The sequence below is a fragment of the Triturus cristatus genome, chromosome 12, assembly GCF_964204655.1.
Source record: "Triturus cristatus chromosome 12, aTriCri1.1, whole genome shotgun sequence".
NCBI lineage: Eukaryota > Metazoa > Chordata > Amphibia > Caudata > Salamandridae > Triturus > Triturus cristatus.
This window is the reverse complement of record NC_140595.1, coordinates 30565961-30581294: the sequence shown is the minus strand read 5'-3', so window position 1 is coordinate 30581294 and position 15334 is coordinate 30565961. Positions and strand designations below refer to the sequence as shown.

At 45.7% G+C, this 15334-nt stretch overlaps 1 protein-coding gene across 1 annotated transcript in view; it reads right to left on the bottom strand.

Annotated features, from left to right (window-relative positions):
* Window positions 1-2305: 2305 nt before the first annotated feature.
* The window catches only part of NWD1 (NACHT and WD repeat domain containing 1), a 77383-nt gene continuing 64354 nt past the window's right edge, over window positions 2306-15334 (bottom strand). Inside the window, exons 17-20 of the mRNA XM_085636860.1 lie at window positions 12989-13265; window positions 11735-12285; window positions 10055-10160; window positions 2306-5211 (exon numbers count right to left, since the gene is read on the bottom strand). Coding sequence (XP_085492986.1) covers window positions 4931-5211; window positions 10055-10160; window positions 11735-12285; window positions 12989-13265 — 1215 coding nt within the window. The 3' untranslated portion in view covers window positions 2306-4930. The remainder of the gene's footprint in view (window positions 5212-10054; window positions 10161-11734; window positions 12286-12988; window positions 13266-15334) is intronic.

Genomic DNA, 15334 nt, shown 5'->3' with positions numbered 1-15334 from the left:
GCGTGGGTTGCTGTTGCCAAGGCTTATTGGGTCCAATCCGGGCACCGACACCGCAGCACTCGACATCCTTCGTGGGACAGCTCGAATCCTGCTCCTGGTCATCGTCGACGCCTCCTGGTCCTCATGGCTGCAGAGTCAAGCTTCACCTCTTCGCACCTGAAACACCCGATATCAGTGGGCATTCGTCTATCGTGCCCCTGGTCACTGGCAAGTGACCCAGACTCTGTCCCCTCTGCTTTTAGGTTTTTCTGATCTTCGATCGAGGCTTGGATCACACCGGACACTTCTCTCCTTCCCGGCAGCAGCACTTTGCAGCAGATCACCATTGAAATCAACGACGATTCCTGACACCATTTGACACCTGTGCACCCGGCTTCCCTGGGTGAGGTAACTTGAGTACTCTGGTGTTCCCGTGGGTGCCGGCCCTAGAACCCCCCCAAGTCTAAAGGGGTTTGCTCAAAGTCCTCTCCTAAGTGTCCTTAACTTCTAAAATTCCAACTGCGACTTTCCCATAGAATAGTACGGGGCTCGCGCCTGTGTTCTCACACTGCACGCGTCCCCCGTGGGTCTCCTGTGTCCCTACCTTGGGTGGTTCCTTGGGGTCTCAGCGATTCTACGTGCTCTAGGCACTGTGTCTAGCCAAGTCATGGTTCTTATACCACTTTCTTAATATATGGTTTGGTCTCCCCCTCGGGCCCATTGTATATTGTGCTATTTACTGTCGTTTAATAACTGTATTATTGTGTGCCTTGCTCTCTAACTTCATAAAGTGGTTAGCAGAGAGTGTTTAGAAATAAATCCATATATTTTATATATATACCTTGTGTGGTTCTCCTTTCATTTGATTATTCAAGAGATTATAGACTGGTAAAACAAACTGCTTTACATTCCTTCAAGACTTAGCCTGAAGGCTGCTCTCCATAGCTACCACTAGGATAGCTTTCAATAAAGGTTGTCTTTAAACCTATCATCAATAAGGGTTGTTTGGACCGGTGCAAGGTGCCCACTATAACTAGTGGACAGCATATGCCAGACCAACTTCTCACACTCTGTGTCTGTTGTCGCCTATAAAGTATAGAGGCAGAATCCTGGTTTGGCAAACACAGAACAATGCATAATTATTCTGATCCTAACTTCCCCTCCAGCAGCCACTCGCCAAAATAAATTATAAGCAATGTATCCACAGAAAGTCTTCACTCCATTAACGTGTAAATAATGAGTAATACTAGTATGGAGATCCCGAGAATCACTATCCAGACGTGAGAATATTTAGAGATTTGTGAAAAAGGTGCATAACAGAGTCAACAATTCCTCATAATGGCCACAGACTCTGAGAATGAGGAGAGGTTGTATCATGAGACTGCCCGTCACGAATAGAATCACCACGCCCCACATTCCAATCCCACATTCCATATTCAGACATGGCGCTTCCTCGTCGCCAGAGAAAGTGTCATGAGCAAAGGATCAAGCAGAGCAAGATCCATTTTCAAAGGTCAGTTTATTCTGAAAGAGCCACCAGACACAGTTTGTGACAGGCGGGCAGCATCCATCCAACTGTCACACATAGAATCGCCACCACCCCGCATTCCTTATTCAGACACGGTGCGACATCTTCATGTCCGAATGTCCCAGATTGTTATTGAATTTTCATTGGGCTAGCCGCAGGCTCAGTGCACTGACCTGTTTTCAGGAAGTTAATATTGTTTCTGTTTTGTTTGCAGATGCTGCAGTATCCAGCAATAAGCTGCCGGTGCCCAGGAGAATCCAGGCACTGGGTCAAGAGAGGAGCTGGGCTGGAGGTAACAACCCAGGTAGGAATGAATGCGGGGGAAAATGAGTCCAGAGGACACCGAATACAGGAAGATGGGCCAAAGGGTACAAGGGGTGGGAAGCGGGGTCAAAGGAACTGGACGCAGAGTGCAGGTGCAACAAACAGAACTTGGGAAGTAATTGTGCAGCAAATTAGGGCTTCCACAACAATACATTAAGCCAAGCACTGCTTCTGGCTCGAACGTGGCTTTAAAATTGTGCTGCGTCCGAGTTGACAGCTGGTTTCTTGTCCGATAACGACCAGGAGTTTGTGTGTCTTGGAGGTTTGTATCCGTTAGTCAATAGCAATAGGTTGGTTTCTGTGCTTCACATATACTTGTCATCAGCTACAGCGTTCAACAAGTTCACAAAAGAAATGGATGAATCTCAAAATATAAAATCAATTATTTATTATTTTACAAGTATATATCTGAAAAAATAATTTATATGAATATAGACATGGATACCAAGCAATCTATATTTAGTGATCCTCAACCACCAATCCTTTAGCAGTTTATCAAGCGTATTTCTGAAAATTCACCATAAGCCCAAATACTAAGGATAGCGCCAAAGACAGATTATAAAACATTCTCATCTAACAAAAAGTATCAAATCTAGGCTCTTGTCACATAATTCACACTGAATGACGCTATAGATTTACATATAGTGGACTCATAAATCGGCTGAGAGTTTATGTTTGTACTTTTACCGTTGTTGAGTGATTGCAGGAGCCTTGTAACGTGTCTTGTAAGAACTGTCTATTGTATTTTAGGTGATTGTATTTTGACATATTGTTTCTGTTTGCATATTGTGTTTGGCTGAATTGCATTTTATAATAAAGATTGGATGGATAGTAATGTTGAATCTTTAAAACCGTAAGCTGTGATTTCTCAAGTTAGGCTGCTGTATAAATTGAACATAGTGTTCAACATTTGCACTGCAGTAATAAGTGTGTAAATGCATGTTTATTGTCACACTCGCTACAAAAACATGTTTTATTGGGGAACAATACCCTTTCACTCGCTTGGAATAAATGTAAAACCTAGTCCATTAAATATTGTTTTTTTGTCACTTTCAGAATTTTCGATGTGAAAGTGCTAATTGTATTTTATTCGTTTTTCGTTTTTTTTACGCCTCCCTAGCGTTTGGCACGATAATTATATCTGTCATGGAGGTCTGTGCTTCCAGAAGTCTCCCATCAATCCTGCCTTGCTCTCTGTGTAAAAAACGTTTGATGCACGGTCATATGTACAAAAGATCTCTGTACCTGTGCATCAGTTCACTGAAGTGTTATCTACCATTCTCTGAAGACAGTCAGCATACTTATATGTAGATAGTCAACATACGTATATTTAATTATTGGAATCACTGGAATACCATCGATGTATCAGGCTATATTGATCACAAAAAATGGATATGTACATATTTAATTTGTCAGCAGGGCCACAAATTGAGGGTAGCAGTCTGAGTACAAGAAAGACATGAGCACACCAGTATTTGTTTTTTAAATATCCTATAGGCATTTGGGTTGAGGAAATGTTTCCTAAAATGTTAAGTCATCAAGAACTTTAGAATAAAACCTATCATGTCCGCTGTCTCAATATCATTCATGTTTTTTTTCTTGTACAGACTTCTCAATTATGTACATATTTACTGCAGGGATCAAAAGTCGAACAATTAGTTTCAGTGCATGAGAATTGTCTACATTTTTTCCATATATGATCTTGACAAGATTATCTTCGAAAACCTCCAATTAGACGTAAAAGTTGTTTCAGCAAGAATGTTTATTAAAAGCATGCATAGAAATATGAAGTGCATTGCCTCTTTCTTTGAGCGAAAACTCAGTCTGGAGGGCTGAACTGTTAGCCGGCCGTTTACAATGAGCGTGCCATGAATAAACACCGCAGTGAAACAGGTGGCTAAGCCTTAATGCACCGAGGCACAACATTTCCAGTCTCATTCTTCTAGAATATCTCAGTGGCTTCATTGATTAAACCGAAATGTACTGTGAAGCCCCATCTTGTGAAAAGCAATCACCATTATCACGAGGACCCGTATGTGCAATGTCTGTTTCTAATGTTCTTCCTACAAGGAACTGAAAAGATCAAAGTCTCCTTAAGACGTCACTTTGCCCAAAAAGCACACGTAGGATTCCCGTAGTCAACCCTCAGAGACGTAGCTACTCGTTTCACCACATGGGCTATCAGTTTCGTCCAGTGTGGTCTATTAAAGAATGATTACTTAGGCCGATGCCATCTCTTTCCACTAATATAGTTGACTCGGTGCACCTGAAGGCCACCTCTTTAGGGGAATAAAAATGGGCTGGAGAGACAGTTCTTGTAACTTTGCTTGGAGTGAGAATCTACGAACAAAGGCAAATCTTGACTTAAAGCCATATATCATTCTCATCGAATTCACTTGCTGAATGTCTTATTTATTGTAAATAAAAATGTAAATTTGATACTTGTATAGCGCACTACTCACCTGCAAGGGTCTCAAGGCGCTTGAACGAATAGCGCTGTGGAACCCATCCTGGCTTTCCCTGTGAGGCGTCCACTCCTAGGCACTCCCAAGGTGGAGACCAGGCATCCTTAGCGTTGTGGGGGCCGTTGTGGAGATTAAGCAAGCTATTGCCCAGAGTTGCAGAGTGGGACCCATGATTAGAATAGGCACCGAGGCGAGAATTATCAGGTCCGTGGAATTTTTGAGCCCAAGACCCGCCGAGGCAGGGAATTGAACCCTGGTCCCGGGCTAGACCTCTGCATCAGGGTCTGCCGCTCTAATCATTGAGCCACACTTCTCCATTAAATTATTAAATTATTAAAGTATTAAATTCTACTCAAATAAACATGAAAATAAACATGGTAACAAGGCCACAATCGCTTTGTAGCAATGAAGGTTTTCTCTTGCAGCTTTAATTGGTAAGTGCTATTCCGTTTTTTCTTTAAATGTAACAAAGTGCCATGCAGCTACCAGGCGCAGGGAAACCTGAAGATTTCTTGCAGAAAAGAAATATATGGTTGAGCACTCAACCGAACCTCATCTGTATCCTCTCGCCAACTTCCCCGCGCTCCAGAGGCCACAAGGACATTTCAGTCACTAGGCACTGCCATTCCACAAGTTACACTATCAGACACGACTTGCTACCCTGGTTGCGATTTCCTTTCTTCTGTTGTGTTTTTGAGTCTGTCGCATAGTTCTTGGCGTGTTCCTCTTTCCTAGATTTCACTGTGCAGGTGGCACGAATATTCTGAAGAGGGTTGTGCTGAGGGCTAATAGTTTGGGGACTCTGGAACCTTTCTCTGATCACGTAACCAAGTCTTGTTGTGGCAATAAGCCCCTCTGTTGTTGATGTGATTCGGCTAACACTTGCGTACACATACTGGACTGCAAGCAAGGATCCTATGGTGGGATGATAGAGCACAAAAAAAATTAAGTTAGTAAACCCAGGACATTGAAGAGCCTGATTTCCAGCAAATATTTCTATGAGGCAAGTCAGTAGCACCTCCCATGGGCACCATTAATGCAGTCCAATATTTGAGTTGCATAAATGAGCTTTGTCCTAAGTACCAAGATGTGTTTATTAGTAGTAGAAAACAGCACCATAACAACAACAGGTCAGTCCTGAAGCTGGGAGGTTCAGTCAGGGTCCAGGCAACAGTCTACGTATAGAAGATGTTCAAACAGTTGTATTCTAAATGAGATGGCTAGTAGTGGACGAAATGAAAACTCAGTTAGAACAGGTCCCCATCTAAAAAAGATGTTTGTTGAAGGACTGTGACTAATGTTATCAATATTTTGGTAATGATTCTGTATTAAATGGTTTTAACAGCTTTAAGCAAGCAGCGTGTAGTATTGCGGTTGACACACGTTGTAGGTTCTTGGGCTTGGATTGTTATGGAGGTGTGTCTTGGTAAGCTGTTACTGGGGAATGTGTTAATCGTCCTTTAGGGTAGTTAGGCGGGAGATGCTGTGGTGAGAGGTGCTATTGCTGGGTAGGTTTCTGCGCAATCTTTATGGAATAATCTACTACTTACTACATGAGCATGGTGTCACGCTCTTTATTTAATTGGCGACGAGGATGAGATTAGAATAGATCTCAAGTTATCAGATCCATTGGAGGATCAGTTGTTGCACGGAGGACGGCCCTGCAAAACATACCGTTTGTGTTATTGTGATACCTCCACTGCTAAAGGCTCAATGTATTGACCTGAGTTAGGAGTTTCTCGTAAATCCTGATTGTCCGATAAAGGGAGTTAAGGTTGTAGGAAGCTGGCTCTGTGTATACGATATCAAAATGAGGTATAGTGTGCACAGAGTCCAGTGGAACCCCAAAGGGAGGCAGAGGTAAAAGTAGAATGCATCCTACTCTCTAATTGTGGTAGTGTGGGCGAGCAGTAAAGCTTTATCAGAGGGTAGTGCTAAGCATTTGTTGTACACACTCAATCAGCAAATGATGTCACACACTCAAAGACTGAACTTTGAACAATTTCTTTTGTATAAAAATATTATTTCGTTTTTTTTATTTCTGGAACCAAGCAAAGCGTGGCACAGGTTAGTGAAATGAATATTTTGCAAAATCTTAGGCAGTGTTTTACAATTGAATGCAGGTTCAAATGCAGTTGATTGAAATACAGGTAAGTCAAAATGTTGAAATTACTTTTTAATTACCTTCCAGATTACTTTGTACGTTACTTTTCAGATTACTTTTTAAGTTACTTTTCTACTCAGTGTGATGTGCCTAGCTATCGCACTGGGACATTTCCTGGAGAAAAGGTTAGTAAATCAGTTTTTATACAGTTGCAGTCTTTCATGTTTTCAAACAAATCAACTCCACACTTACAACACTTTTCAAGGAAAAACAGTCAATGTATTCCTATAAAGAGAAATGAAGTTATCGGTTAACAGGTGAGTACTTTGTTGTGGGGGTTGGTATTCTGGGGTTAGAGCCAGTGATCCCCCAGTGTCAAGGATGCACTCTCAAAACACCCTCAGCGGCACTCAGGCGGCCGGGTGCAGAGTGCTGAGGCCCAATGTTATCCAATGGGGCATAAGGGGGCCTCCGGTTGGTGGCTGCTCACAAGCAGGCCACTGGGTTGTGGGACCAAAGCGCCTGGTGTTAGGTTCAGAGAAGAGGGGGGTCTGAGTTAGCACCCAAAGTACACCTGCAGCGGCACAGGGGCGGCTGGGTGCAGGGTGCTGTTTTGGCATTGGGTGCCCTGTAAGTTTCAATGGGGATTCTCCGGTTACAACAAAGAGTGCAGGCTCAGGGACGAAGATCTTCTGGAGGTGACCACCGGCTGGAGAGGTACGTTGGGATGCTGGGACACCGTTGGTTGGGCCACCCAAGGCCGTGGGACGTCGGATGCAGGGGTGTCTTTAGGCATTGGGTTTTCTTCCCAGCTCCTGTCGTGATCAGGGGGGATACTCCAGAAAGATACTGCAGGTGTTGTGGAGAGGGTCGAGGCAGGTCAGAGATCACCAGATCTCAGGTTAGGATCGCCAGGAAGACCTCCTCGTGGTGTTGGGCCATGCAAACTCAGGCCGTAGGCGTCGGGTGCAAAGTGGTTTCAGACTCGGGGTTTTGGCTGGGGCCTGAGTCTGTGGGTGAGCAAATCTGGTGCGGGAGACAAAGTCTTTAGGTTGGAAGGCAGGGCTGGTCCTTCAGGTTCTTGAGGCTGCTGGCTGCAGGACACACGGGATTTCGCTGGAGCAGGTTCGAGTTGGGGACAGGCCGATAGGGCTGGGGCCAAGTCAGTGGACGTCCTCCTCTTCTTAGCTTCGGCACGGCTTCTTTGGTCTTTCTTTTTCTTTTCTTCTTGGTCGGTTCTTGTCCGAGGAAGCAAGGTTCAGGAGTGCCACTAAATACTAGATTTAGGGGCGTTACAGGTAAGTAAAAGGTTGGGACCAATGGATCTCTTCCTTGGGGTGGGTGCACCCCCTATTAAGCCATCCTCCAGTGGGAAAGGGGCATATACATCACTCTGGTTGGCTGGGTCCCCCGTCTGCAAGATGGCGGAGACTGAGAGTTGTGGTTCACCTTGCCTCCCCCAACTGAGGGGTGGGGTTGGGAAAGGTGGGCACACATCCCTTCCTCACTTGGTTTTCCTGCCGATTCTCCAGCCCAAAGTGGGGGTCAGAACCGGTGGGGCCCAGTTGCTGGAAGCAGCAAAGGCCTGGGGAAGCTCACAAAGAAGGCAAGCCTTTGAAGCTTCCCCTTCGAGGACCTTGCCCATCCTGGGGGAGGAGGCTTGGCACCTCGTCCCAGAATGTGCATTGTTTCAGACTCCCGAGAGCAGCAAGCTCTCGTCCCAGGGGTCCAGAAACATGTCTGGTGGTGGCAGCTGGTGAGCAATCAATCACTCAGCCTGGACACTAGTGTTAGGTCGTTTTTCAAGGGGCATCTCTAAGATGCCCTCTGTGTGCATTTTTCATTAAATCCCATACTGGCATTAGTGTGGGTTTAATGTGCTGAGAAGTTTGATACCAAACTTCTCAGTTTTCAGTAAAGCCATTATGATGCTGTCGAATTCGTAATGACAATCTCCCAGCACCATATACCCCTAATGGTATTACTGCACTTACAAAGTCTAAGAATTGGCTTAGACACTGTAGGGGGCAGGGCTCATGTGCCTCTACCCTCACCACTGTTATAGTGCACCCAGCTAGAGGGGTGGCTGACCTATGCCAGGGCAGTGGGTTGTAGGCATGTCACTCAGGGATGTGTGCCATGTCGACTCTTCACTTTGTTCTGCACCAAAACACGCAGCCTGCAATGGCAGTGTGTATGCGTAAAGGTACAGGGCCTCTAAGGGAGGCACAATAAGTTCTGCAGTCCGTAGAGGCCTTCCCTGGCCACAGTGCCCTGGGTACCTCTGGTACCATTTACAAGGGACTGACCTGTGGCCAAAGAGTGCCAATTGGGTTTTGTTTTTGATGCAGTTTAGGGAATGAACATAGGCCCTGGGTGCCTGTTTGGCAGGAACCCAGGGCACACTCAGTCGAAGTACATCAGCAGTTGAGCAAAAAGTGGGGGCAACCATGCAGAAAGAGGGCACTTTCTTACAAAGGTTAAATCGGATTACAAGCTTTTTGGGAAAATCTGCATCTTCTGGTTTTTAACCTGACACATAGATTGCTAGTAGATGGAATATATATCCATGAAAACTTTTACAAAAATCTGGGCACAAAAGCCATTTTCCACGGTCACTCTCCATTCCAAAGGCCCAAAGTCGTAATGCTGTGCCTGGTAATCATTGTATCCCACAGTACCAGTTATTCTGTTTGTGGTATTTCCAAATCCATTTTCAAACAGAACTGATTCCTAGCTGGGGGTCATCAAAGTGCTGAACAGCGAACGAGAGCCTATTGATGCAATTCAAGAATGTTTGCAATAAGGCAGGTTACAAGTAGGTTCCTGTTGTGTGGAGTCCAAGTGAGAGCTGGTCAGTCATCCCACCTGGGCCTACTTGAAGTTCGTTTACTCCTTCACTAGACTTGGGTGATACTTACTGGCAGCCACGGTTAAGCTTGGTTTTGGACCTGTGCAGTTAGAACTGTGACATTTATGTATTTCTGTGCAGAGTCGTCTTTGGACTCCCAAAGTGCTACATTTCAGCAGCTACAAATCTCCACTGCTTTCCGGGGCAGCACTTGCTCATACCCAACCATGGCGGATATCCCACCCGCCTTAATACACGTGCATTATATCCTACTGCACTTGTTATAAAGTGGACAGGATATCCGTCACATTAGTGACTCTAATTAAGACCCTAAGCCTTTGTTTATTTATGATCTATACTGTTGTAAGTATTTGTATGTCAGATTGCAGCAGCCTCAGGGTAATATGTAACATCTGGGTTGTGTACTGTGAATATTAAACTTTGAAATAAACCAGAGATAGACCGGGAAGTATTTAAGTATTTTTAACGCAACAATGTGGTTATATGAATTTTATGTTTGAAGCACAGAGTTGGTCTTTTTTATGGGGTGAGTTCATAGACTTATAGAATGCATTTATGTTCTTGGTAAATCCATAATGAATATACATATACACATACAAATATACACACACGTGTGTGTATATGTAGAGAGAGAAAAATCACATAATCATTTCGGTTCAGATATGTATGTATATATTTTTGGTAATTTTGATAAAACTTCAGCGTGCTTCAGTAATTTGTCCTTCGGTAATCCTACCATTATTCCTCCATTTCTAGAAAAAAAGTATATGATGGTTACTCACCACTCGAAACTTCCCAGACTTTAATGGCCCTGTCCTTTGCACCTGTGAAGATGTACTTGTCGTCTGCAGAAAAGCACGCACACTGGACACCTTGGAAAAAGAAACCCTGTCAAGGACGACAAAAATAACTAACTTTAAAGATGTTGCATTACTTTGGAGCTGTTTCAATTTGACACCTCTCTAAGACTCCACCAACACAGGAGATCTCTATGAAGTCATCCCATGACGGGTCATCCCCCGCCCAGCAGCAATGGATGCAGTGCTACGTCCAAGCACTCGCCCATCACCACGTCTCTATAAACTCATCCGTCGCCATGTCTCTAAAGACTCGCCCAACACCTCCCTGCGTCTCCAGTAGTTCATCCTTCTCCACCTCTCTGTAGTTGGCCACCACTTTGTCTCTCCGTGAGCTTATCCAGCTGAAAACCTCACGTACCTGTATTCATTCAGCACTGTGTTTCTCAATCAACTCCTCTGCTCTATAAGAACTCCGGCAGTGTGCTGACTCCTCATCTAGTGCTACACCTCGCTAGTAAGTTTTCTCTTTATGAGCTCATCCAGCACCTTGCCGCTTTATGACCTCATTCAGCACCTTGCTTCTTTATGATCTCATCCAGCACCTTACCGCTTTATGACCTCATTCAGCACCGTGCTTCTTTATGACTTCATCCAGCACCTTGCTTCTTTATGATCTTATTCAGCACCACATTCCATCATTACCTCATCCAGCACCATGCCTCTTTATGACCTCACCCAGCTCCTTGCCTCTTCATGACCTCATCCAGAACCATGCCTCTTTATGACCTCAAGCCGCACCATGCCTTTATGACCTCTTCCAGCACCTTGCCTCTTTATTATCTCACCCAGCTCCTTGCCTCTTTTTGACCTCATCCAGCACCATGCCTCTTTATGACGTCATCCAGCACCTTGCCTTTTTATGACCTCATCCAGCAACTTGCTTCTTTATGACCTCATCCAGCACCTTGCCTCTTTATGACCTCATCCAGCCCCTTGCTTCTTTATGACCTCATCCAGCACCTTGCCGCTTTATGACCTCATCCAGAATCGTGCTTCCTTATGACCTCATCCAGCACCTTGCCTCTTTATGACCTCATCCAGAACCATCCTCTTTATGACCTCATCCAGCACCTTGCCTCTTTATGACCTCATTCAGCACCTTGCTTCTTTAAGACCTCATCCAACACCTTACTTCTTTATGACCTCATCAAGAACCTTGCCTCTTTATGACCTCATCCAGCCTACTGCCTCTTCATTACCTCATCTATCAGCTTGCTTTTTTATGACCTCATCCTGCACCTTTCCTCTTTATGACCTCATCCTGCACCTTGCCTCTTTATGACCTCACCCAGTACCATGCTTCTTTATGATCTCATCCAGCACCATGCGTATCCAGTAGTCATCCAACCCTGTATTTCTCAACGGACTCCTTTGCTGTGTAAGAACTCAGGGAATGCCTCAGTTCTCTAAGTCATCCAATGCCTTAATCTCCAAGAACTCATACAACTAGTGAAATCTGTGCACCAGAGGCACAGACAGTGTTTCGTAGAGTAAGTCACCACATTTCTATAATGCCCTCTCTATGACAGTGTTAACAAACACAATAAACGCTTCATGGACTTCAGCCAATAACACGTACAGATCCATCAAATGTGGACCAACCTTGTAGCACATTTCATGGTCCCAGTCTTTGTATTGTAGGTTCCAGAGACGCTGAATAGAGTCTTCACAGCCACTCAGGGCAAAAAGCTCACTGTGACTTGTCTCAAGGCACGTCACCTTACTGGCGTGCCCCTCTAGCGGCAGCGTTGTGGCAGTCTGACACTCATAAACAGCTAAGTCTCCATCCGCCGACCCGTAAAGAACCTGACAGTCCGCAAGAACCGCCACCTTAGTAAGTGCTGCATGGAGCCCAGGGTGGATGGTGTACACTGGTCCCTGCATCGCTGGGCAAGGTGTCTCTGTGCCAATGCCAAACACAAGGATCGAATCAACGTAGGCCAGGGCCAGCCTCTCTTCCTGCTTGCTGACTGCAATGCAGCTGAGAGGCTGTTGAGTCTCTGGGGGTGGGAGGCAGGTGACATCTTGCCTGGAGCCCAGCGGGAAGATGAGAACAGTGCCAGACACCAGTCCACTGAAAAGCAGCCTTTTATTTGGTGCCACCTCCAAGCACCTCACCTCCGCCGACGCATCGAGAACGTCCACAGTCGTACCTGCAACAAGAGAATGACTGTGAGTGACCTGGAGAAGATCTCCTGGAAAAATGATGTTATCCACCTTTGAAATGGGTACTACGTACCACTTGGGAATGAGTAAAGTAAACGCTTTCTTACATTAGTAAAATAATCAGTCCATGTCTCCCTGTACTCCTGGACTCTGCTTGCCTGGCAATAGCCATGTTTCTGATAAAGATCTAAAGTCTCCTGGAAATGTATCAAATTACACTAAATGTGTTTGAAACTAACATTTCAGAACTTGAAATTAAAATACTAACCCCTTCGCCTTAAAAATTATTAGTTTTGAACAATTCTCAGCTATCTGCAGAAGCAAATAATACCTTGGAAAGAATAGGAAGGCCTTGAAAAATATGACAAATGTCCAATCATGACGAGAACAATAACAAAAAGAGTTGGATCCAATGTTAACCTTTTATGTCGACGACCTAAACAAAATGGCTCTCCCCATCAGCCTCAGGGGGCTGCAGAAGCATACTGGGATGCTTGCCTGAGGTGATATTACTCAAAGAAAGCACGTGGATTTATCAAAGGTGTTGTGCCAAACGTTTCCAAGCCGCCAACCTTCCAGGCCTCTCGGTGCCTCTTAGTGCAGACCTGGAATGCCCAGCCTACAATGACCGGCCAGCATTGATAATGAAATTGAAGGCTTTGCAGCACATCACACTCCCCAAAGTTATACCTTCTAGAGAGTCCCAGATTATGATCTTGTGCTTGTCTCCTGTCTTCAGAAAGTACACCAGGTCGCCGCCATTGGAGAGGGCTGTACATTCAGTGCGGTCCTGGAAGGGCGGCACTGTTTTGTGTTTCTGGTCATAGTCCAGATTCCATACTTTAAGGTAGTAAGCGTTCCTGGATGCAGACACAAGGGTGCCGTCGTACAAGGCCAGCAGAGTCACGGGCATCCCCATGCCGTCAAAGGAGTCCAGCAGCTCCCCCGATTTTGACAAACTCCAAACCTGCAAATGTAGGACAAGGGAGGAGACGTTATTAGATCAGTGAGTCGAAGTAAAGTAAAAGTGACTTGAGATTGAAACATTTCATGTCGAAAGTGGTAGTGAGAATCCCTGCTAGCTGTACCATGTCTTGTTTCTTTTTATGGCTGGGCAAATCTATTCAAAGCCATCCAATGTTGTTTGTGAAATTCCTGGTTGAAAAGTGTGTGTTAATGGGTCCTTTCAAAGAAGGCCAGATGGTGTGAACTTTTCTGATTTTTTAGATTTCTTATGTGAATAATAGGGGTTCCTAGTTAGTTAGACACTTTACACAGTTGCACAAGCGGACAGAAGAAAGGAGGGAGGTAGGCCCCTTGCATCAGATGCATGGCACTGGCAGCGATTTACATATGAGCATGGAACTCCTCGGGTGCGGACACAGGATTACACACATGTGCACCAATGGTGCTGTAATCTAAAGAGATTGCATACTTGTGCACAACGTTGGGGGATTCTGACACAGCGGTGGCATATTTTGGCACAGCCATGGTATATGGCACACAGGTGACACATTATTTCACAGTGATGAGGTGTTGTGGCACCGTGAAGCAAAAATATGACACACTGATGGACAAATATACGTACTACTGGCACAGTGATAGGCAGTTGGGTAAAGTGGTGGCACTATGACAAAATTATAGGATATTATGGCACTGCGCTGGCATGGATTAGTATCAAGACAGCCTATTCTGGCATAGTGATGGAGTGTTATGGCATTTTGAGCAAGTAAATTGCACATTGATGGAATATTTTTTGACAATAACAAGATAGTCTGTCAGAGTGATGATCATTCTTGACTAGAGGTAAGGCATTCTGACAATGATGGAGCGCTCTACCACAGAGATGGCATAGTTCGGTAATGGTGGCACTTTCTGTCATTTTGTGATGTTCTAGTACAGTGATGAGATATTCTGTCACAATAGGACAACTCAACTCCACCCTCAACGGCAACACCCCCTCTGCTGCAACCAATGCCAACCTCGCAGCCTTGGAACTCCACACTTGGATCACCAACTGCGCAGACAAGCTCGCCCGCTATGCAGCCTCGACAAGCAGCGCCCCAGGAAAGCCGCCTGGTTCACCATCGACCTCGAAGAAACCACACGCATCTGCAGACGCCTGGAGAAGTACAGTAAGACACCTGAAAACTACACCACCTACGAGGACGCCATGAGGGAATACCAACAACGCATCAGAACCACTAAAAGGACCTTCATCCACAACAGAATCCTTGCCCACTCCTGCAACTCCAAGGAACTTTTCAGCATCATCCAGGAATTTACAAAGACCTGCAGTGAAACCACGGACATAACCCCCTCCCAGGACCTCTGCGGCAAACTGGGATCCTACTTCCACCTTAAGATAAAGAACCTCTACGACAACATCAATGACCATACGCCTGACCCCTCTGCCAGCCTGCCCTCCAGCAACGCCAGCCAGCCCACCATCTCCACCTAGACACCGATCACGACCGAAGAGTCCGCCACGACCATGAAAGGCATCCACTCTGGGGCCCCCACAGACCCCTGCACACCACACATATACCACAGAGCTGCCATCACACCAGTACTACAACGCACCATCAACACCACCTTCGAGATCGGCTCCTTCCCCGACGACTAGAAACGCGCAGAAGTCAGGCCCCTGCTCAAGAAGCCCTCAGCAGACCCGACAGACACCGAGAAGATCGTCAGCGCAGAACTGACAAGTTTCCTCGAAAACAACGCCATCCTCGACCCTTCTCAATCCGGATTCCGCAGCAACCACAGCACCGAGACCGCCCTACTCGCCGCTACCGACGACATCCACGCCCTCCTTGACCAGTGCCACACCACAGCCTTGATTCTACTTGACCTCTCAGCAGCATTCAACACCGTCTCCCACCGCACACTCGCAGCCAGACTACACAACGCCAGCTTACAAGGCACCACCCTCGACTGGATCCGCTTGTGCCTCACCGGCAGAAGCCAAAGATCAGACTGCCACCCTTCCTCTCCGAACCCACAGAAATCAACTGCAGACTCCCACATGGA